The 25,264-nt window shown below is 42.8% G+C and overlaps 1 protein-coding gene across 1 annotated transcript in view; it reads left to right on the top strand.

Annotated features, from left to right (window-relative positions):
• Nucleotides 1-25,264, top strand: part of crhr1 (corticotropin releasing hormone receptor 1) — a 183,688-nt gene that overhangs the window by 122,280 nt on the left and 36,144 nt on the right. Inside the window, exons 7-11 of the mRNA XM_046306321.1 lie at nucleotides 10,964-11,084; nucleotides 19,890-20,043; nucleotides 20,159-20,219; nucleotides 22,515-22,587; nucleotides 24,861-24,946. Coding sequence (XP_046162277.1) covers nucleotides 10,964-11,084; nucleotides 19,890-20,043; nucleotides 20,159-20,219; nucleotides 22,515-22,587; nucleotides 24,861-24,946 — 495 coding nt within the window. The remainder of the gene's footprint in view (nucleotides 1-10,963; nucleotides 11,085-19,889; nucleotides 20,044-20,158; nucleotides 20,220-22,514; nucleotides 22,588-24,860; nucleotides 24,947-25,264) is intronic.

Raw genomic sequence — 25,264 nt, 5'->3', positions numbered from 1 at the left:
ATCTTTGTTTAACCTCTACGGGATCGGTGTAAGTAACAAGAACATTTTCCAGGACATAGATATACCTGATATTGGCTGAAAGCTTAAATTCTTGTTAATCTAACTGCACTGTCCAATTTACAGTAGCTGTTACAGTGAAAAAATACCATGCTGTTGTTTGAGGGGAAAGCACAGTTATGAACTTGAAAATGTATTAATACACCAATTAGGCACATTTGGGCAATCTTTACCAGTTCTAATGTGTTATATTCTCCTACATTAATTTCACATTTACACAAACTTCAAAATGTTTCCTTTCAAATGGTATGAAGAATATGCATATCCTTGCTACAGGCAGTTAGATTTGGGTATGTCATTTTGGGCAAAAATTGAGTTTAACTAGGCAAGTCACTTAAGAACAAATTCTTATTTACAGTGGCGGTCTACACCGGCCAAACCCGCACGACGCTGCACCAATTGTGTGCCGCCCTATGGGACTCCCATTCACGGCCTGTTGCAATGTAGCATGAAGTTACTGAAGCATCATATCCTGTTCTCCCTCGTATTGTTGTAAACCCTGTAAATTGGTCGTGTGCTTATAGTCAATACTCCCCAATGAATAAACTGTGCGCTGGGCAGTCTGGCACATTCAAGAAACACTGCAAATAGGTTTAGGGCCCGGAGAAGAGAATTGCAATTTGAGTTTATTGTTCTTTTCATAATGTCGCTTCACTTTGTCCTCCTCTCTATTACTTTTCTAATAACACAAGTTGAAATTCCCTGTGAAATTACATGAATTGTCTTATTATTAATCAAATTAAAATGAAAGGAATAATGATGAAGTTCATTTTCAGGCCAGTCTTTTGCTCTTACACAGCACAGAGCTCCATCCAAGCACTGTATTGCATTCCTCTTCAGGGCCATTCTGTTTCCCTTTTTTACATACATTGATATGCAGAGGCAAATAAATCAAAGAATCGTTTGATGCCTCTAATATCCCCATTTGTTCCTCTGAAGCCTGCACTTTAAAATAAATGAATGTGCACACTCTAACACGATCCCTGAGGCACTTGTCTGTGGAGAGCTGCGACGACCAGGGGCGCTGCGTACAGTGTGCATGTGTGTGTGTGTGCCTTTCAAGGTGCGTTGTATATAAGAGAATCCTTTTGAAAGTGTGTATGTGTCTCTGTCCATTCCTCTAGATACTCTGTCAACAAGAGACTGTCTACATACACTCCACAAAAAGAAATGTTCTGAAACCTCAACCTCCTTAATGTTTGGATTTCAGATTAAAAGTGACATTTCCTGTATGACACACATTTTTATGTGAGTACTTCAAATATTTGTCTTCTAGACTGCTTTTAAGTCCCTTTAATTTAATAGGATTTGATCGGTCAGCCCCTGGACTGCTCAAATGTCTACTTAATTGGAAACATAACACACGTGTATAACTCGGCATACCCACTAGCTAGAGTTAACCATACTCCAAAATATTTTCTCCTGAAGAAGACCATCGCAGTCCTGGTCTGTATCCCAAATGGGACCCTATTCCCTCTTTAGCCCAATACTTTTGACCAGGGCCCATGTTCATAATTAGTGCACGATGAAGGGAATAAGAGTGCAATTTGGCATCCTCGTTCAGGCTTTGAGATCTCCATGAGCTGCATCTGTAAATAGAAATGAGGTAGATTTCTAGAGCTTCATACGTTCTTTGGCTGATAAATGACGAGTAAGACATGTAAGGTTATGTCTGGAGGGAACTGAGCCAGTAACCCTTTGTTTTTTTTTGTGAATTGTTGTACTCCATCCTAACAAATGGTTTTCTCCAGCAATACGATGTCAGGGATAATTAGGAGGATAAGGAAATATGGGTCCAGTCTCCTCTGCCTCCGGTAATTTAGTCCGGCCTGATGAAGAGAAAAGAAGAGGAGGGGGGAAAGAGAGAAAAATAGAACGAGGGGGGGGGATGACAGAAAGAGAGAGTGAAGAAGAGATAAAGGTTGAGGACAGAGAGAAATGGGAGGGAGAAGGAATGAGGTGAGGGTGAACGAAGGTGAGGGTTAAAATGAAAGATGAGAGAGAGAGAGAGAGAGAGAGAGAGAGAGAGAGAGAGAGAGAGAGAGAGAGAGAGAGAGAGAGAGAGAGAGAGAGAGAGAGTCAGTCAGAGGAATTAGTGAAATTGCTTGTGAGAGTAAAATAAACAGAGGGAAAGGTAGAGGACAACGTCTACATTGGCTGTACTCCAAACAGTCTCTGGTGGATTAGCCATTAATCATTTAAGAATTCAAATGTTTTTTTCAAAGCTTAAAGGGCTTTGTTTTTGTCAGAATCTCTAGGTATAGCCATGTCAGCCATGCGTGCGTGTGTGCGTACATGTGTGCATGTGCCTGTTTCTTGTACAACCACAAAGCACGAGCTGTACCATGGCTGAAACAAGTAATCTACCACAGTGTGCATTCTGTCACATTTTAACACTGGTAGGAAAGGTTTTTTAATAAACATGATGTAATGAGCTGTTAAACATTCAGTATAAAGTGGGAGGAATGTTGTCAATACTTGCTTTCAGAAAGTATTCACATCCCCTTTCATTTTTCACATTTTGTTGTGTAGCAGAATTTAAAATGGACTACATTTAGATTTTGTCACTGGCCTACTCACAATACCCAATAATGTCAAAGTGGAACTGTGTTTTTTGACATTTCTACAAATTAATTAAAAATGAAAAGCTGAAAAGTCTTGAGTCAAGAAGCATTCAATCACTTTTAGGGCAAGACTAAATAAGTTCAGGAGAAAACATTTGCTTAAGAAGTCACATAATACGTTACACGGACTCACTCTGTGTTCAATAATAGTGTCAAAGATGATTTTTGAACAACTACCTCATCTCTGTACCCCACACATACTGTAAGGTCTTTAAGTCGAGCACTGAAGTTCAAATACAGATTCAACCAGAAGGACCAGGGAGGTCTTCCAATGCCTTGCAAAGAAGAACACCTATTGATAGCTGAGTAAAAATAAAAAAGCAAACATTGTTCCAATGGCGCAGAAGGAGATGGCCGCCATTTCACGATCCCAAAACCAATTCCCAAGAAAGCCAAGGTAACGGATCTAAACGACTTCCGTCCCGTAACACTCACTTCCGTCATCATGAAGTGCTTTGAGAGACTAGTCAAGGACCATTTCACCTCAACCCTACCGGCCACCCTAGACCCACTCCAATTTGCTTACCGCCCCAATAGGTTCACAGACGACACAATCGCAACCACACTGCACACTGCCCTAACCCATCTCTACAAGAGGAATACCTATGTAAGAATGCTGTTCATCGACTACAGCTCAGCATTTAACACCATAGTACCCTCCAAACTCGTCATCAAGCTCGACTGGGTACTGGACGGGCCGCCCCCAGGTGGTGAGGGTAGGTAACAACATCCCCAACCCGCTGATCCTCAACACTGGTGCCCCACAATGGTGCGTTCTGAGCCCTCTCCTGTACTCCCTGTTCAGCCACGACTGTGTGGCCATGCACGCCTCCAACTCAATCATCAAGTTTGCAGATTACACTACAGTGGTAGGCTTGATTACCAACAACGACGAGACGGCCTACAGGGAGGAGGTGAGGGCCCTCGGAGTGTGGTGTCAGGAAAATAACCTCACACTCAACGTCAACAAAACAAAGGAGATGATCGTGGACTTGAGGAAACAACAGAGGGAGCACCCCCCTATCCACATCGACGGGACAGTAGTTGAGAGGGTAGTAAGTTAAGTTCCTCGGCGTACACATCACGGACAAACTGAATTGGTCCACCCACACAGACAGCGTGGTGAAGAAGGCTGAAGAAATGTGGCTTGTCACCAAAAGCACTCACAAACCTTTACAGATGTACAACCAAGAGCATCCTGTCGGGCTGTATCACCGCCTGGTACGGCAACTGCTCCGCCCACAACCGTAAGGCTCTCCAGAGTGTAGTGAGGTCTGCACAACGCATCACCGGGGGTACACTACCTGCCCTCCAGGACACCAACACCACCCGATGTCACAGGAAGAACATAACGATCATCAAGGGCAACAACCACCCGAGCCACTGCCTGTTCACCCCGTTATCATCCAGAAGGCAAGGTCAGTACAGGTGCATCAAAGCAGGGGCCGAGAGACTGAAAAACAGCTTCTATCTCAAGGCCATTAGACAGTTAAACAGCCACCACTAACATTGGGTGGCTGCTGCCAACATACGGATTCAACTCCAGCCACTTTAATAATGTAAAAATTCATAAAATGTATCACTAGCCACTTTAAACAATGCCACTTCATATAATGTCTACATACCCTACATTACTCATCTCATATGTATATACTGTACTCTATACCATCTACTGCACCTTGCCATCTTGATGTAATACATGTATCACTAGCCACTTTAAACAATGCCACTTTTATATGTTTACATACCCTACATTACTCATCTCATGTGTATAACTGTACTAGATACCATCTACTGCATCTTGCCTATTGCCGTCACTCATTCATTACCATCACTCATTCATAAATTTGTATGTACATATTCTTCATTCCTTTACACTTGTGTGTGTATAAGGTAGTTGTTGTGAAATTGTTAGGTTAGATTACTCGTTGGTTATTACTGCATTGTCGAAACTACAAGCACAAGCATTTCGCTACACTCGCATTAACATCTGCTAACCATGTGTATGTGACAAATAAAATGTGATTTGGTTTGTGCTATTGTGTATTGTAGCAGGCTCAAGGGGGTGAGCTTTCCGTGTCACCAAGTTCAATAACCAAACACGCACATAAAGCAGAACTAGAATACGAATGGGGAATTTATTAGGGAGCACACCTTGGGAAAGGGGGGAATTCGGTAACCAGTTCACAGCCCACAATCCGTTCTCTTTGTCCGTTCCGTTCTCCAGGGGCAATCCTAAAACTCGGGTCCTCAGCCAAACTGGTTCAGTACACAGTGGGGGTAATCAGACAGTCCAGGTCACAACGAGTAATCACACAGATCATTCTCTCTTGTCTCACACTCCATAACACAGGCTTCCTTCTCAGTCCTTTCTCTGTTTGTGCAGCCGGCTTCCTCTTTCATCCCCAAGCACTCCATGGCTTAATGACCCACAGACTTGCCTCGTTGGGGCAGAAAGTCCATATAAGGCTCAGGGGTGGAGCCAGCGGTCTGAAAGATGTCTCCCTTCAATTACCACTGCCCTCACCCCTCCCTGCCGTCTGAGTCGAGTACATCATGTGCATTCCATTTCTTCAGCAAATTCACATGTTAAATCTGGGTCAGATGCTTGTGTATCGGCTGTCTGGCCCTATAGTTAACTTCACCCACCTTCAAGAACTTCCATTGGTCCAAAAACGTACATTCTGAGGTGTGGACCAACACCAACCCTTTGTCTCCTGGCTGGAAGTCTCTTCGTTGTGCCCCTCTGTTGTACACCCGTGCTTGGGCCTCCTGGGCTTCCATCACGTGTTCCCGTACCAGGGGCCACAAGGTTGCCATCCGGTCTATCACGTGTTCCCGTACCAGGGGCCACAAGGTTGCCATCCGGTCTATCACATGTTCCCGTACCAGGGGCCACAAGGTTGCTATCCCGGTCTATCACGTGTTCCCGTACCAGGGGCCACAAGGTTGCCATCCGGTCTATCACGTGTTCCCGTACCAGGGGCCACAAGGTTGCCATCCGGTCTATCACGTGTTCCCGTACCAGGGGCCACAAGGTTGCCATCCCGGTCTATCACGTGTTCCCGTACCAGGGGCCACAAGGTTGCCATCCAGTCCATCACGTGTTCCCGTACCAGGGGCCACAAGGTTGCCATCTGGTCTATCACGTGTTCCCGTACCAGGGGCCACAAGGTTGCCATCCGGTCTATCACGTGTTCCCGTACCAGGGGCCACAAGGTTGCCATCCGGTCTATCACGTGTTCCCGTACCAGGGGCCACAAGGTTGCCATCCGGTCTATCACGTGTCCCACCATGGCTCACATCAACAACATTATCCCAGAAACCCTAGACCCACTCCAATTTTCATACCTCCCCAACAGATCCATAGATGATGTAATCTCTATTGTTCTCACCTCTGCTCTTTCTCACCTGGACAAAAGGAACACTTACATGAGAATGCTATTCATTGACTACAGCTCAGTGTTCAACACCATAGTGCCCTCAAAGCTCATCACTAAGCTAAGGACCCTGGGACTTAACACCTCCATCTACAACTGAATCCTCAACACGGGGGACCCTCAGCAGTGTGTGCTCAGTCCCCTCCTGTATTCCCTGTTCACTCATGACTGCATGACCAGGCACAACTCCAACACCAAGTTTTCAGATGACACAACAGTGATCACCGACAATGATGAGACAACCTATAGGGAGGAGGTCAGAGACCTGGCCGTGTGGTGCCAGGACAACAACCTCTCCCTCAATGTGATCAAGACAAAGGTGATGATCTTCTTGATCCAAATCAGTCAGGTTTCAAGACTAGTCATTCAACTGAGACTGCTCTTCTCTGTATCACGGAGGCGCTCCGCACCGCTAAAGCTAACTCTCTCTCCTCTGCTCTCATCCTTCTAGACCTATCGGCTGCCTTCGATACTGTGAACCATCAGATCCTCCTCTCCACCCTCTCCGAGTTGGGCATCTCCGGCGCGGCCCACGCTTGGATTGCGTCCTACCTGACAGGTCGCTCCTACCAGGTGGCGTGGCGAGAATCTGTCTCCTCACCACGCGCTCTCACCACTGGTGTCCCCCAGGGCTCTGTTCTAGGCCCTCTCCTATTCTCGCTATACACCAAGTCACTTGGCTCTGTCATAACCTCACATGGTCTCTCCTATCATTGCTATGCAGACGACACACAATTAATCTTCTCCTTTCCCCCTTCTGATGACCAGGTGGCGAATCGCATCTCTGCATGTCTGGCAGACATATCAGTGTGGATGACGGATCACCACCTCAAGCTGAACTTCGGCAAGACGGAGCTGCTCTTCCTCCCGGGGAAGGACTGCCCGTTCCATGATCTCGCCATCACGGTTGACAACTCCATTGTGTCCTCCTCCCAGAGCGCTAAGAACCTTGGCGTGATCCTGGACAACAAACTGTCGTTCTCAACTAATATCAAGGCGGTGGCCCGTTCCTGTAGGTTCATGCTCTACAACATCCGCAGAGTACGACCCTGCCTCACACAGGAAGCGGCGCAGGTCCTAATCCAGGCACTTGTCATCTCCCGTCTGGATTACTGCAACTCGCTGTTGGCTGGGCTCCCTGCCTGTGCCATTAAACCCCTACAACTCATCCAGAACGCCGCAGCCCGTCTAGTGTTCAACCTTCCCAAGTTCTCTCACGTCACCCCGCTCCTCCGCTCTCTCCACTGGCTTCCAGTTGAAGCTCGCATCCGCTACAAGACCATGGTGCTTGCCTACGGAGCTGTGAGGGGAACGGCACCTCAGTACCTCCAGGCTCTGATCAGGCCCTACACCCAAATAAGGGCACTGCGTTCATCCACCTCTGGCCTGCTCGCCTCCCTACCACTGAGGAAGTACAGTTCCCGCTCAGCTCAGTCAAAACTGTTCGCTGCTCTGGCTCCCCAATGGTGGAACAAACTCCCTCACGACGCCAGGACAGCGGAGTCAATCACCACCTTCCGGAGACACCTGAAACCCCACCTCTTTAAGGAATACCTAGGATAGGATAAAGTAATCCTTCTCACCCCCCCCTTAAAATATTTAGATGCACTATTGTAAAGTGGTTGTTCCACTGGATGTCATAAGGTGAATGCACCAATTTGTAAGTCGCTCTGGATAAGAGCGTCTGCTAAATGACTTAAATGTAAATGTAAATGATGATTGTGGACTACAGGAAAAGGAGGACCAAACATGTCCCCATTCTCATTGACGGGGCTGGTGTGGAACAGGTTGAGAGCTTCGAGTTCCTTGGTATCCACATCAACAAAGTTTCATGGTCCAAACACAATAAGACAGTCGTGAAGAGGGCACGACAAAGCCTATTCCCCCTCAGGAGACTTTAAAGATTTGTCATGGGTTTTCAGTTCCTCAAAAGGTTCTACAGCTGCACCATCAAGAGCATCCAGACTGGTTGCATCACAGAATGGTATGGCAACTGCTTGTTCTCCGACCGCAAGGCACTACAGAGGGTAGTGTGCACAACCCAGTATATCACTGGGACCAAGTTTCCTGCCATCCAGGATCCAGGTCCAAAAGGCTCCCTAACAGCTTCTACCACCAAGCCATAATACGCTTGAACAGCTAATCAAAGGGCCACCCAGACCCCTCTTCTACGCTGCTACTCTCTATTTATAATCTATGCATTGTCCCTTTTACTCTATCTACGTGTACATATTACCTCAATTACCTCAACTAACTGGTGCCCCGTACATTGACTCTGTACGGGTACCCCCTGTGTATAGCCTCGCTTGTTATTTTACTTCTGATGTTTAATTATTTGTTACTTTTATTTTCTATTTTCAATATTTTACTTGTTTAAAAAAAATCTTAAAGCATTGTTGGTTAAGGGCTTGTAAGTATGCATTGACAACATTCACATCGACACGTGACAAATCAAATTTGATTTGATTTGAATATTCCTTTGTGCATGGTGTAGTTATTAAAAGGAAAACCACCCAAAAACGACATTTTGGTATTTGTTTCATTATACCATTGTTTATGCAAAATGCATCATACCAGCTGTATTTCTTTATTTTAAAAGTTGTATATCTTAACTTGATTGTTATTGTTATTTGCAGAACATTTTTGGACTATATCAACAATGACAAATTACACATAGTCAAAACTAGTTTTGGGGTGGAATTTTCATTTAATTATACTTTGGAGGGTGTGTCAATACACCTAGTCACTTCACAAATACAGGTGTCCTTCCTAGCTCAGTTGCCGGAGAGGAAGGAAACCGCTCATTGATTTCACAATCACTCCAATTTAGATCAGTTTAAGAGCTTAATGCCTGTTATCACAGAGAAAACTGAGAATGAATCAACAACATTGTAGTTACTGCACAATACTAACCTAAATGACTGAATGAAAATAAAGAAGCATGTACAGAACAGAACATATCTCAAAACGTGCATCCTGTTTACAACAAGGCACTAAAGTAATACTGCAAAAAATGTGGCAAAGCATTTCACTTTTTGTCCTGAATACAAAGTGTTATATTTGGGGGCACATCCAGTACAACATATTACTGAGTACCACTCTGCATATTTTCAAGCACGTGGTGGCTGCATCTTGTTATGGGTATGCTTGTTATGGTTATGCAATCTTTACAGATTGGGGAGTTTTTCAGGATAAAAAAGCAATAAGTACAGGCAAAATACAAAATAAAAACCTGGTTCAGACATAGAGATGAATTCACCTTTCAGCAGGGCAATGACTTAAAACACAAGGCCAACAATATACACTGGAGTTGTTTACCAAGAACACAGTGAATGTTCCTGAGTTATCGAGCTACAGGTTTGACTTAAATGTGCTTGAAGAATCTACTGCAATACTTGAAAATGGTTGTCTAGAAATGATCAATGACCAATTTGAAAGAGCTTGACGAATTTTGAAAATAACATTCAGACGAGTCTTGTGAAGCATGTGGGCGTCCTAGAGCAAAATGTGTTCGTGATGGTCTCCCCTTTCCACAGAGGGATATTAGTGTGTAGCCCAAAATGTTCAGACAGAAGTTGGCAGATCGGTTTTACCGACTTCGAGTCCCAAGATGCTTGGGGGGGATCGGAGAGCAAAACGGTCTGACGAACACTCTAGCTGTCACCTTTCACAGATATCTGTAGGTTAAACTGATTGTTCTTTATGGGGATTTCTTTATTATGCTAAATACATTTCTGTGGGGGGCTTAAACATGTTCAACTGCCGTGAGTTTAAGACAAGCGTATACAGTAGCTATCTTGGAATTAAGTACATTTCCAAGACGAAATCCAATCCAACGTTTTTAATGGGAAGAAACATAGGAAGAAGCTTAAGAACATTTCAAATAACATTACTGAGGACTAGCAACTTTTCGTAGTTTAAGTCTAAGCTTGAGGACGAAAATGGCACTTACAAAGAAATGTATTCTTAAGAAGGTTGGTCCTGGATGCTTTCCTTTCCTGGTGTCTTATTACCTCCACGGCTGTACACCAATTGTGTGAATTACAACCTTGACTGATCTAATAAACCATGCATTAGCTGGTCCAATTCGATCAGTCATTCCTGTGGGTTGAAGAACCTGCTGGTCCTACTGAGGCCTGGGCAAAAGATTGATCAGCCTGCCCAACTCTACTGCTATAGAGTTTTGGGAGATTATTGTGAGGTGGTTTGCTTTGCCACTGGAGGTGGGATAAAGTGGTTAGAACAGAACAGAAAACGTGATACACCCCCTGCTTGAGGGAACGGGCCTTGTCTAGCTCTTTAGACTTACTGTAGGGAATATGTCAATTGTGGTACACACACACACCACACACACACACACACACACACACACGGCCATAGTCCATGCACATGCTGTACTAATTATGCAAAACACACATCCAAACAAAACACACTCACACAAACGTCCCCACTGTCTCTTAACTTTTCCACTTTTTATGATGGTCCCATTATCCATCATCCCGTCATATGTATTACCAACATTATACTGCATAGCATGAGGAATTGGCGTGCTCGACTCACAATGTCATAATTATACCGAAGAAGGAAAAACTGCACTCACTGCAAACACTGCAATAATTATACTACACACCACCAGCCCTTAACCTGTCATCTGTTCTCTCCTCTACCACCAGGAGTATTACGGTGCAATGTATTGACTTAAGCATCAAGAACCTTGATTACATATATTTTTTCAAAAGATTCACAATGCGATGCATAGCATTGATACCATGTTGCACTGTACAGTATAATGAAAAGGTACCCGTGCTTACCTTTTCCTCTATTCTCCTCTCTCCCCCCCAGGAGTATCCGCTGTTTGAGGAACATCATCCACTGGAACCTGATCACAGCTTTCATCCTGAGGAACGCCACTTGGTTCGTGGTACAGCTCACCATGAACCCTGAGGTGCACGAGAGCAATGTGGTGAGTAAAAGGGAGTTAGTTGTACATCCATTTCAGGCCGCTTTATATGCAATATACATACAGGTAACTGCCAAAAGAAAGGAAACCGCATCATAAAGTGTCCTAAAAGGGCGCCATCAAAAACTGTTAGAACCGCTTCAATGTGCCTTGGCAAGTGTTCAAATCTGGTGACTGAGATAGGCAAGACATGTGGTAAACATAGTTGTCATGCTCATCAAACCATTCAGTGACAACTTGTGCCCTGTGGATGGGGGCAATGTCATCAGAATATAAATTACACACCATAGACTGAAGGTGATCACTCAGAATGGCTGTGTATTTATTGCTGTTTAACTTGCCTTGCCCTCTAAGGGTTTGAGTGGACCTAAACCATTCCATGAAAATGCACCCCACACCATAACAGCTCAAACAACTCAAGTGTTTCCTTTATTTTGGCAGTTACCTGTATATAGTTTGCTGTGATACACTGTGAGGCAACAAAAACATAGAAGGGCAATACATTCATGCAGATAAGGAAACACACACACACATTCAGACACCCATACAAAAATCCCCACTCTTTCCTTCTATTACTTTCCCCCTCTCCAGGCTCACTAATGAACACACACACACACACACACACACACACACACACACACACACACACACACACACACACACACACACACACACACACACACACACACACATTCAAACTTTCACTTTCACTCATCCTCCTTTTTCCTCTCTCCGATCAAATTGGATTGCAATGTCACAGCAATCATTTCAAAAACATCTCCAGGGTCCGGGCGCACGCACAAATACTCCGAACTACCTAACAGGCTTTGGAGTACCATCATGTTGTCCTGGTTCACTGTTAATTGTCCCTTAGCTCGCCTGCCTCTTGATGTTATTGCTTCTGCAAACATCCCTCATCTCAGAGATAAGAGAACATGCTTCTTTTCCTTCCCAGCTCTTTCAATTAGAATTTACTGGTACTTTACTAATTAGCTCATCACCCCCTCCGGGCCCCCAGCCCTCAGAAATGAATGAATCCAACCCTCACTGTCAATATCTGACCTAAGAAGACAGACTGGGCGTGCTCAAAGCAACCCAGAGGCCTCCAGAGTGGCGCAGTGATTTAAGGCGGCAGGTAGCCTAGTGGTTAGAGGTGGTTAACGCAAAGGTTTCAAGATCGAAACTCCGAGCTGACAAGGTAGAAATCTGTTGTTCTGCCCTTGAACAAGGCAGTTCACCCACTGTTCCAAGGCCGTCATTGAAAATAAGAATTTGTTCTTAACTGACTTGCCTAGTTAAATAAAGGTCACATTTAAAAAAAAAAGAAAGGCACTGCATCGTAGTGCTAGAGGCGTCACTACAGATCCTGGTTTGATCCTGGCCGCAACCGGGAGACCCATGAGGCGACACACAATTAGCTCAGCGTCGTCTGGGTTAGGAGAGGGTTTGGCCGGCTGAGATGTCCCTTGTCCAACAAGATGGGTCCCATTATGTCTGGTTAAAACCCAAACATTACATTCCACAGTAAGAACCGAATGCCAACGGTCAAGCATGGCAGTGGTAGTGTGATGGTTTGGGGATGCTTTGCTGCATCAGGACCTGGACTACTTTCCTTAATAAAAGGAACTATGGATTCTGCGCTGTATCAGATAATGCTGAATGTCAGGCCATCCGTCTGTGAGCTGAAGCAAGACAATGCAGCAAGACAATGCAGCAAGACAATGATCCAAAACACACAATCAAGTCATGAAAATAGTTAAAAAGCAACAAATTGGAAGTTTTGGAATGGCCTCGTCAAAGTCCAGACCTTTTCCCAATTGAGATGTGGCAGGACTTTAAATGAGCAGTTCATGCTTGAAACCCTTAATTGCCACTGAGTTAAAGCAGTTCTGTATGCAAGAATCCTATTTCGTGGCACTGTAACTGTGTTGCAATTGTACTACATACTATTTAGAGCGTACTGTTTATGAAAAACGAATGCAGTTAAAGACAGATATATGCATACTAGGCTTATCCTAACTGAGAACACGTCAGCTAATGCGTTGATTCCTGCCATTCAATCATTTTGGTACAGTGCATCCCCTCACCTGTTTCTCAGCTGTTGCCTCAAAAGATGATTCTCTATTTTCAAAACGGGAGTTGGCTCGGTCAAAAGCAACTCTCGAACCTCAGGAGAGTTATTTTTCACTTTTGAAAGCTGTAATTTTTGTGTTTTTTCTTGTCCTTGGTACACTGGGTTCCCCCTGCGAATATAGAGGGGACGTGTGTCAGTGGCGGGGATGTCAGGATGGTAGCGATATCACGCTATCACACTCAACCACGGCCCCACTTCACTGTTCGGACTGGGAGTCTCTCACCCTCAATGGGTCGATTAGAGTAGAGGCTCGAGAAAATGGAGAGTTGTGAATGAACTGCGATCCTGATTTGACAGCTGCCCTGAAATGCCTTTAGACTACACAAGGGGTAGAGTGGAGGGAATTGGAAAGGGTAACTTGGGATCTTAGCCCAAATACACTGAGATTGCTGGCTGTAGAGTCCCATTTTCTTTGCGACTTTGATGATTGGATGGGTAGTACAGGGTCAGGGAGTCTTTTGGTATGTCCTTGAAGTAAGTGGGGTGAGACTGTGAAGCTGGACAAGGAGTCAATGACACTTTCATATTGAATAGAGATATTTCCCACTCAGTACATTACTCTTTTCTTTTCACTAGGTACCATATGAATAACTACCTGAACAAATGCTAAATTAGAATATTTGTTCTTATTGTCGTGAAAAGGAAAAGTGAGAAGGACTCCTTATTTTGATTGTGAACCAAGGCCACTCCCGACCTGCATGACAATAAGGAGTTCTTGTCTAAGATTCTAGTCTTACATATGTTAAGGAATTTTCATGAAACTACTATAGTTTTAAACACTTAGACAACATATTCATCACAGGCCTTCAGAGATGGGCTTTGCTACTTTTGAACAAACGCCAACGAGGAGCATCTCCCCCCTCTTTCCGAACTGATATCATCGCCCAATGAGTCATCTTTCCTCAATCTTGAGAGAAAGATTAAAGACTGACAGATCTCCTGTCTCATCGCCCAGCTGTAGACACTGTCGTGGAATTATTGTAATCAAAAGGAGAGACTTTTCAATTTCTTCAAAACAAGTAAACCTTATTATTTAATGACTGCAGTAATGGAGGTTGTCAACGAACCACCCGTAAGCGATTCGTTAAGAGCCCAACGACAAAAGATACCATGGTCTTTTATAGGAACGATACACCCCCTTCAGTCTACATGACAAACAACAGATGTATGGATTGAGTCACAAGGTTAAGATGCTTAGAATTCACAGCAGACAGTATCCCCTATGGAGACTATTTTCATTGTATAGAGACCAGGGTCTGTCCCCCCAACTCCATACCGGAGCCATCTCCCCCTGGTACACCAGTACAAAAACATAACCCATGCTATGGAATGTGGTCTCTTTAGGTTTATCAACCAAAGACATCATGCATCTTCTGTCAGTGTTAAATCTCCAAGAGGCCCACTATCAGTTCACACAGACACAATAGAGTTATAAGAACCCTCTATTCTGTTGCATAAAACAACCATTTGACGCAATTACAGTATTATGACATAGTCTTTAAATTTTGCTCTCACAACACCTAGTCCAGACTCCCCCAAGTGCCATTCTCTGACTCTTTCAATCCAAAGTAACTCCCAAGTGGCCCTCAATGACCTGGTCTCAGTAATTGTCAAAGATAGAGGTTGAAGTGCTAAAAGTAGCATACAGATGTGTACTATCTTAAATTGACCAGTTCCTCACAGCATGAAAATAATCCTGCAGCTGCAGAGAATGTGAATTATTATGTGGATTTGAATTAATGGACATTTTTGTTGGTGTTGATAAAGGTTTCTTTAGGACAAATAGTTTTACATTTCAAAGTGAAAATTGCAAACTTTAGAACCCTTTCTAAACCTTGAATACGCTACAATTAGAATTTTCTGCTGCGCAGGAAAATTATCTGCGACAACAGAGTGATCAAATTAACGTCTTATGGGCAGGTGGCGTCCCACCTGGCCAACATCCGGTGAAATTGCAGAGCACGAAATTCAAACTACAGAATTATAAATATTTAACTTTCATAAAATCACAAGTGTAATACATCAAAATAAAGCTTAACTTCTTGTTAACTTCTTTGGGACTGTGGGGCAGTATTGAGTAGCTTGGATAGAAAGGTGCCCAGAGTAAACTGCCTGCTACTCAGGCCCAAAAGCTAGAATATGCATGTAATTAGTAGATAAGTTTCTAGAACTGTTTGAATGATGTCTGTGAGTATAACGGAACTCATATGGCAGGCAGAAACCTGAGAAAAAATCCACCAGGAAGTGGGAAATATGAGGTTTGTAGTTTTTCACGTCATTGCCTATCGAATGTACAGTCTCTATGCGGTCATATTGCACTTCCTAAGGCTTACACTAGATTAAAACAGTCTTTAGAACCTTGTTTGAGGCTTCTACTGTGAGGGGGAGAGAAAGAGAGCTGTTTCAACCAGGTGTCTGGCAGAGTGCCATGAGCTGATCACGCGCGCTCCCGTGAGAGGTAGCTGCATTCCATTGCATTTCTAAAGACAAAGGAATTCTCCGGTTGGAACATTATTGAAGATGTATGTTAAAAACATCCTAAAGATTGATTCTATACATAGTTTGTCATGTTTCTATGAACTGTAATAAAACTTTTTGACTTTTTGTCTGTACAAGTGATTGTGCATTATGCATTTGGATTACTGGGCTAAACGCGCAAACAAAAAGGAGGTATTTGGACATAAATGATGGGTTTTATCAAACAAAACAAACATTTATTGTGGACCTGGGATTCCTGGGAGTGCAATCCGATCAAGATCATCAAAGGTAAGTGAATATTTATAACTCTATTTCTGACTTTTCTGACACCTCTCCTTTGGAAAATGACTGGATGTTTTTCTGCTGACCTACCATAATGTGTGCTTTCGCCGTCAAGCCATTTTGAAATCTGATACAACGGTTGGATTAAGGAGGAGTTTATCTATATTTCCATGTATAACACTTGTATCTTTTATCAATGTTTATTATGAGTATTTCTGTCATTTGATGTGGCTCTCTGCACTTTCACCGAATGTTTGTTTGAGACAATGCATTTCTGATCTTTACACACCAATTTGAAATGAGGTTTTTGGACATAAAGATGAACTTTGTCGAACAAAACACACATTTATTGTGTAACATGATGTCCTGTGAGTGGCATCTGATGAAGATCAAAGGTTAGTGATACATTTAATTGCTATTTCTGATTTTTGTGAGCTCTCTCCTTGGCTGGGAAATAGCTGTATGGTTTTCTGTGGCTAGGTGCTGACCTAGCATAATCGTTTGGTGTGCTTTCGCTGTGAAGCCTATTTGAAATCAGACAATGTGGCTGGATTTACAAGAAGTTTATCTTTAAAATGGTGTAGAATACTTGTATGTTTGAGGAATTTTAAGTATGGGATTTCTGTTGTTTTGAATTTGGCACCCTGCAATTTCACTGGCTGTTGGCGAGATGGGTCGCTACCATCCCACATATCCCTGAGAAATTAATCCAGCAGCTGTGTCAGATTTCAAAAAGTCTTCGCGGCGAAAGCACACAGTGCGATTATCTGAGGACAGCGCCTCGCATACAAAACCATGAAAAACATATTTCAACCAGGCAGGTGCGACACGAAAGTCAAAAATAGTGATATAATTAATGCCTTACTTTTGATGATCTTCTTCTGTTGGCACTCCAAAAGGTACCAGTTACATCAAATGGTCCATTTGTTCGATAATGTCCTTCTTTATATCTGTCACACCCTGACCATAGTTTGCTTTGCATGTTTCTATGTTTTGGTTGGTCAGGGTGTGATCTGAGTGGGCCTTCTATGTTGGATGTCTTGTTTGTCTATTTCTATGTCTGGCCTGATATGGTTCTCAATCAGAGGCAGGTGTTAGTCATGGTCTCTGATTGGGAACCATATTTAGGTAGCCTGGGTTTCACTGTGTGTTCGTGGGTGATTGTTCCTGTCTCTGTGTTTTGCACCAGATAGGACTGTTTTAGGTTTTCGCACGTTTGTTGTTTTGTTAGTTTATTCGTGTACAGTTTCTTTATTAAAGTACAATGAATAACAACCACGCTGCATTTTGATCTGCCTCTACTTCACCTAAAGAAAACCGTTACAATATCCATAAAAACTTAGTTTAACTGGCGTGCTTAAGTCAATCATCCACCCAGTTTCCCTCCATCAAAATGCATAAAAACAGAATCCCAAACCTTACTAATAAACTTTTCCAAACAAGTCAAACAACATTTATAATCAAACCTTAGGTACCCTAATACGTAAATAAACTATACAATTTAAGACGGAGAATTGTTAGTCTTTTCCGGAGAAAAATACCAAAGAACGCGCTCTCATTCACACGCTTGGAAACACTACAGCCAAAATGGGAGCCACCTAGAAAAACCATTTCTGGCTCATTTTTCCAAAAAACAGCCTGAAACTCTTTCTAAAGACTGTTGACATCTAGTGGAAGCCCTAGGAACTGTAATCTGGGAGGACTTCGCCTTATAATAAAGGTGACAGCCATTGAAAATAGTGGTAGGCTGAATTTTTCTTGGGGGGGGATGGTTTGTTCTCGGGGTTTCACCTGCCATATCAGTTCTGTTGTAGTCACAGACATTATTTTAACAGTTTTAGAAACATTAGAGTGTTTTCTGTCCACATCTACCAATTAGATGCATATCCTAGCTTCTGGGCCTGAGTAACAGGCAGTTTACTTTGGGCACTCTTTTCATCCGGGCGTGAAAATACTGTCCCCTACCCAAGAGAGGTTAAGATAGCAGATCTATATAGACTTTGGACTTGTTGAGAGGTATTGTCAGTGTTGGATGACTCAGACTATCATAGGCCATGGGAAGTGAGAGCTATGATGCAGTTTAACCTCTTGCTCCTAACTGGCACGCAGGCGTCCCATCTAGAGCTCTGGAAATGCAAATGCGCTACGCTAAATGCTAATAGTATTAGTTAAAACTCAAACGTTCATTAAAATACACATGCAGGGTATTGAATTAAAGCTACACTCGTTGTGAATCCAGGCAACAAGTCGGATTTCTAAAATGTTTTACGGCGAAAACATAGCACATATTTATGTCAAACCACCACCGCAGACATAGCTTATTAGCATAGCCAAGTAGGAAAAAATATGCAATCAACAAACGCAGGATTAAAAAAAAAAATCATTTCACTAACCTTTTGAAATCTTCATCAGATGACAGTAATATAACATGTTACACAGTACATTCATTTTTTTCAATAATCTGCAATATATATCCATTAATCTCTGTTTACAATGACGCATCGTTCAAAAAATGCTACTAAAATGTCAGGAGAAATGAAATAGCTCCGGCAGATAACGTCAGCTAACAAGGAATACACATCATAAACTTTGACTAAATATGCATGTTTTACATATGTATAGGAAGATACACTTCTTCTAAATGCAATCGCTGTGTTACATTTATTTTTAACGTTACAGGTTGAGTTCACTAGGCTATACTAGGAGTCGGCGCTCCAAATGTATCATTATGCCTCCTCTATCTTGGAGTCGACAGAAACCCAAAATTAACACATAAATATTCCCTTACCTTTGCTGTTCTTCCATCAAAAGACCTGGAAGGGATTATACTTACCAAAACAGCGTTTAATTTTCAAGTCTGTGTCTTTCGGTTCTCAAAATAGCCACATTTCGGTCGAAATGTAGGCAAAATTCAAGTGGATGCGCACCAAAACGTCGAAAATATATATTATATGTCAAGTAAACTTGTCAAACTATGTTCATAATTAAGCTTTAACATGTTATAAAGGTGTACAGCAATTGTGAGGATGAAGTGAAACACACACGTCTTTTAATCGATCCTGAAGAAAAGACGGAGCAGAGCGCGCGCATAATCGTACACTTTTTTTTCGCGTGACCGAGACCTTTCGGCACGCTCAACGTCTCGTGAGCACGCGATTCTCACAATGAGAAGCCCCATTGAAAGCAGGCTTCGCGCTGAACACGTACAGACTGTTCCCAGAGCGGTAGTTGTTTGGGAAGGCGTATACGATGACGTCAAAGTTGGGCCAACTTTTTCCATGACAAGAGAGACTTTGGGAGAATGCATGCCCTGAGACTTCTGCTTTACATAGAGACTAAATTTAAACGGTTTTAGAAGCTTTAGAGTGTTTTCTATTCGATAATATTTTTATATGCATATATTAGCAACTTTTGACAAAAATGTATCCTGTTTTATATGGGTACCCAATTCCTCCAGAAGGGGCAGTAAACAGGGGTAGACTTAACAGGTTAACAAGTAATGCAGGAGGTCAAATTTGCCATTCTTATACTGCCGCGGTGATCTTTGTTTGCCAGACATCTGCCTATATACCAGTCCCAAATTGGAAACATTCAGAGAGACCTTTTGACACTACTCAGAGCTCGGAGCTCAACAAGCTGCATATGTTAAATAAGGATTCCACGGTGGAGTATCACTCGCAAATTGAGTGTTTTTTTGAGAACCAGGGCTGCATCCGAAATGGCACCCTATTCCCTATATAGAGCACTACTTTTGACAAGGGCCTACAGGGCGCCATTTCAGATGCAGCCTGGATCGGCAACAACCCCCTAAGGAGTGAAGAAAGGAACCAGTGGTGGCTTGACAGCTCTCACTTTTTTTTCATTTTTACTAGCCTTAATATTTTTTGTTATTCTTTCCTTCCTCTCTATAAAAGTTGTGGTGCCGGCTTGTCACGGCAGCCTATAACTATTTCCATGTGACAAACTTCTTCTGGATGTTTGGGGAGGGCTGCTACCTGCATACAGCCATCGTGCTCACCTACTCTACGGACAAGCTACGCAAGTGGATGTTCATCTGCATCGGGTGGTGTGAGTTAACACTTAATTCATCAAAGGAAAGACGGATGTGGGTTGATTGATTAATTTCACTCATCACAAAGAATGAAAGTCAACTGTAACAGAGACGATGTGTGATGTTTTACAGGTATCCCTCTTCCAATCATCATCGCATGGGCCATTGGCAAGCTTTACTACGACAATGAAAAGTAAGCACTTTTTTTTCTCATTCTCTCTCGGGTTCTCTCTATCTCTATTCATGTCCCTGTGGTATTGATTTGTCTTTGGAATCAGGCAACAATCTTGTCCGTGTCTAGCTCCTTTCAGACCCATCAGAGTGATCATTGTAGTGGATGAGAGATGGATGCCGCCTAGTCATCTCCTTAATTGTGCTTTCTGCCAAGTCATTAAACAATCAATTCATTCACATTTTAAGGGAGTCTTAGTGAACCTGTAACCGGCCATTTCTCTGCATACAGAATAGCAGGTTGACATTTATTGCCATGAGTCTTGCCCTGGTGGCAGAACTGAGCGATGTCCCCTTATTTGCCAGGTCAAAATTGGCTATATTGCAAAAAATCATGAAAACAGAGGTTGCCTTTTTGAATTTAATTTAAGGTTAGGCATTAGGGCTAGCAGTATAGTTAAGGTTAGGATTAAGGTTAGGGTTCGGTTTAAAATCAGATTTTTGGACTTTGTGGCTGTACCAGCTAGTGCAGAGCTGTCTCCAAAACAAGATTAATTATGAAAAACACCAAAAGAAAAATGCCCAGGGTCCCTGCTCATTTGCGTGAACGTGCCTTAGGCATGCTGCAAGGAGGCATGTGGACTGCAGTTGTGGCCAGGGCAATAAATTGCAATGTCCGTACTGTGAGACGCCTAAGACAGCACTACAGGGAGGACAATTTATCGTCGGCGCAATTGCAGACCACTTGTAACAACACCAGCGCTAGATCGTTACATCCGAACATCACACCTGCGGGACAGGTACTGGATGGCAACAACTGCCCGAGTTACACCAGGAACGCACAATCCCTCCATCAGTGCTCAGACTGTCCACAATAGGCTGAGAGAGACTGGATGGGGGGCTTGCAGGCCTGTTGTAAGGCAGGTCCTCACCAGACATCACTTGCAACAACGTTGCCTATGGGCACTAACCCACCATCGCTGGTCCAGACAGGACTGGCAAAAAGGGCTCTTCACTGATGAATCACAGTTTTGTCTCACCAGGGGTGATGGTCGGATTCGCTTTTATCATCGAAGAAATGAGCGTTACACCGAGATCTGTACTCTGGAGCGGGATCGATTTGGAGGTGGAGGGTCCGTCATGGTCTGGGGTGGTGTGTCATAGCATCATCGGACTGAGCTTGTTATCATTTCAGGCAATCTCAACACTGTGCATTACAGGGAAGACATTCTCCTCCCTCATGTGGTGCTCATCCTGACATGACCCTCCAGCATGACAATGCCACCAGGCATACTGCTAGTTCTGTGCGTGATTTCCTGCAAGACAGGAATGTCAATGTTCTGCCATGACCAGCGAAGAGCCCGGATCTCAATTCCATTGAGCACGTCTGGGACCTGTTGGATTGGAGGGTGACGGCGAGGGCTATTCCCTCCAGAAATGTCCGGGGACTTGCAGGTGCCTTGGTGGAAGAGTGGGGTAACATCTCACAGCAAGAAATGGCAAATCTGGTGCAGTCCATGAGGAGGAGATGCACTGCAGTACTTAATGCAGCTGGTGGTCACACCAGATACTGACTGTTACTTTGACCCCCCCCAGTGATCAGGGACACATTATTCAATTTCTGTTTTTAACATGTCTGTGGAACTTGTTCAGTTTATGTCTCAGTTGTTGAATCTTGTTATGTTCATACAAATATATTCACATGTTAAATTTGCTGAAAATCAACAGTTGACAGTGAGAGGATGTTTCTTTTTTTGCTGAGTTTACAATAATATATATATATTTTTAAATCATAAAAGTAGTGCACTTGGCTTCTCTATCCAGACACAGTTCCCCCAATCCCTCTGCTTTTTTTTTACCATGAGCCGTTTTGCTCTCTCGCTCTGATACCAACAAGGTGAAGACAGAACAAATGAACGATTCACTCCACTGAACTGAGTCTGTAGAATGAGTGAATCTGAGGCATCTCATCCCCTTGTCTTCTCTTCCTTTATTCATCCTTTTTTCATCCCACTGCAAAGTGGATGTAATTCCACAAAATTATTTGTTTTAGGTATTTTCTGTTGCTAGAGATGAGTGCTGGACTTTACAAAGTCCTCTTGTTCTCTGCCAGTACTGGCTTTGATAGGCTAAGCCCTCTCACCTACCTATGATGTCAATTGTGACTGGCCGAGGCCGATGCTCATTTTAGTCAACTATAAAAAAATAAATGTTGGCAAAGGTCCCGCAGTCTTCTTTGTCATTGAAAAAATGTGACTGGTGGACCTTGTGCATCTGCCAGTATGATTGGCTCAACTCTCTGTGTTCTAAATTGCAGGTGCTGGTTTGGGAAGAAGGCAGGAGTGTACACAGATTACATCTACCAGGGCCCAATGATCCTGGTGTTGCTGGTAAGACAGTGTTACACAATCCTTTTCACATTTCTCCATATTTTTCCTCCTAGTATAGACATTTATAGACATAGTGTTCTAGCCTTGTCCTCGTTAGGTTTTCCTACACCAAGTTCTTCCCCTTTACACCTTCCCTCTAAGTGTGTGTGTATTTACAGCACCGCACAGTTAGGAACACTGACAAAATAACATTATTGTGGCACTCAAGCAGAAAATTGTTTTTCGACGTCAAGCAATTGCTTCAAGGCAAACAGTAGAAAGGTCATTGACATTCAATGGTGTGTGAACTTTATACCGCAGCCTTCCAACGCACACACTCACGCACATGCAGTAATACCATCGTGTGAAGCTATTTGAACGGTGTGACACCTACTACACATATTGAGAAGTGACTGGGTCAGTTGGAATGAATATGATATGAGGATCATATGTATGAATCGTAAATGATTGGCAGCACATTAAACTGTGACCGTTTTAGCTCACTTTGACTCTCTTTACACTCTCATTTCCTCCTTAACCTGTTGGGACTAGGGGGCACAAGGAGTTCCCTAAAGGGAACATCCCCTCCCTTTCAGCTGAAAAAAAATATTCTTTAGAAATATTTTACTTTCACACATTAACAAGTCCAAGACAGCAAATAAAGGATAAACATCTTGTTAATCTACCCATCGTGTCCGACTTTTAAAATGTTTTACAGCGAAAACACAACATATATTTACGTTAGATGACCACCAAATGACCACCAAAGCGCACACAGTGATTATTCACATTCACAAAAGCATAAATATAGATAAAATGAATCACTAACCTTTGATTATCAGAAAGTTTAAATAGGTGACTGTTTATCTCATGCCTTCTCCCGAGATAACTAATCACATACTCACACATAACGTTGGAACATGATTGAAAATTCAGTACTAGTCAAAGGTTTGGACAACTACTCATTCAACGTTTTTTCCTTATTTTGACTATTTTCTACATTGTAGAAAAATAGTGAAGATATCAAAACTATGAAATAATACATATGGAATCATGTAGTAACCTTAAAAGTATTAAACAAATCCAAATATATTTTATATTTGAGATTCTTCAAAGTAGCCAGATTTTGTCAGATTTGCACACTCTTGGCATTCTCTCAACCAGCTTCACCTGAAATGCTTTTCCAACAGTCTTGAATGAGTTCCCACATATGCTGAGTACTTGTTGGCTGCTTTTCCTTCACTCTGTGGTCCAACTCATCCCAAACCATCTCAATTGGGTTGTGGAGACCAGGTTATCTGATGCAGCACTCCATCACTCTACTTCTTGGTCAAATAGAATTTACACAGCCTGGAGGTGTGTTGGGTCATTATAACAAATGATAGTCCCACTAAGCGTAAACCAGATGGGATGGCGTATCACTCCAGAATGCTGTGGTAGCCATGCAGGTTAAGTGTGCCTTGAATTCGAAATAAATCACTGACAGTGTTACCAGCAAAGCACCCTCACACCAACTCCTCCATGCTCCATGGTGTGAACCACACATGCGGAGATAATCCGTTCACCTACTCTGCGTCTCAGAAATACACGGCAGTTGGAACCACAAATCTCAAATTTGGACTCATCAGACCAAAGGACAGATTTCCACTCTTCTAATGTCCATTGCCCATGTTTTTTTGCCCAACCAAGTCTTCTTATTATTGCTGTCCTTTAGTAGTGGTTTCTTTGCATCAATTTGACCATGAAGGCCTGATTCACACAGTCTCCTTGATGTTGAGATGTGTCTTGCTTGAACCCTTCGACGCAATTTTTGGGGCTGGTAACTCTAATGAATCAAGCCTCTGCAACAGAGGTAACTCCCAGTACGCTACATTTTAATGTAAAAAATAGATTTGTATTGATTTTCCTCAGTAGTCAATAATCCTAAAACCTTGCTCTGAAGCATTACATTGGCTTTTTTTACTCCTTGTTTAACATACAGTCAAGATACTGTATCAGCCCAATATCAGCCTGAAAACTTGAAACCCTGTGACTATCAGATTTTCGCATTGACTGCAATGTATTGAGAAAAATGTCTAACCTGTTACACTCATATTTTCCCATTGACTGCAATGTTCTGAGAGAAAGGTCAAGCCTGTGACACATCTTTTCTAATTTCCTGAAATGTATTGAGAAAAATGTCAACCATGTGACAGTTATTTCCAGCACAGACAAAGATTGTTTTATTAAATGGTTCTTTCTCATAACTTACCAATGTAAATCTTCCTACATTCTTATTTTCTCTCTGTTTTCAGATCAACTTTATATTCCTCTTCAACATTGTGAGAATCCTAATGACCAAGCTGAGAGCCTCCACAACCTCAGAGACAATACAGTACAGGTGAGCCAGGACCAGTGCCCCAAATGTCCCCCTATACCTTTTACAGTACATTACTTTTAACCAGGCCCCCATAGGTAGTGCTCTACCTCCTTGGATTTCTTCACGTTTTATTGTGTTGCAAAGTGGGATTAAAATAAATTTCATTATTATCTACTCGTCAAAGTGGAAGAAAAAGTACATTTAAAGAATAATGAAAATTAAAATACTAAAATAACTTGATTAGATAAGTCTATGCCCCTGAGTCAATATATGTTACAAACACCTTGGGCAGCGGTTACAGCAGTGAGTCTTCTCGGGTAAGCGCTTTGCACACATGTA

This window comes from Oncorhynchus gorbuscha, linkage group LG16 (assembly GCF_021184085.1).
Source record: "Oncorhynchus gorbuscha isolate QuinsamMale2020 ecotype Even-year linkage group LG16, OgorEven_v1.0, whole genome shotgun sequence".
Lineage (NCBI taxonomy): Eukaryota > Metazoa > Chordata > Actinopteri > Salmoniformes > Salmonidae > Oncorhynchus > Oncorhynchus gorbuscha.
Note: the sequence above shows the minus strand (reverse complement) of the source record. Positions and strands in the feature narration are given on the sequence as shown.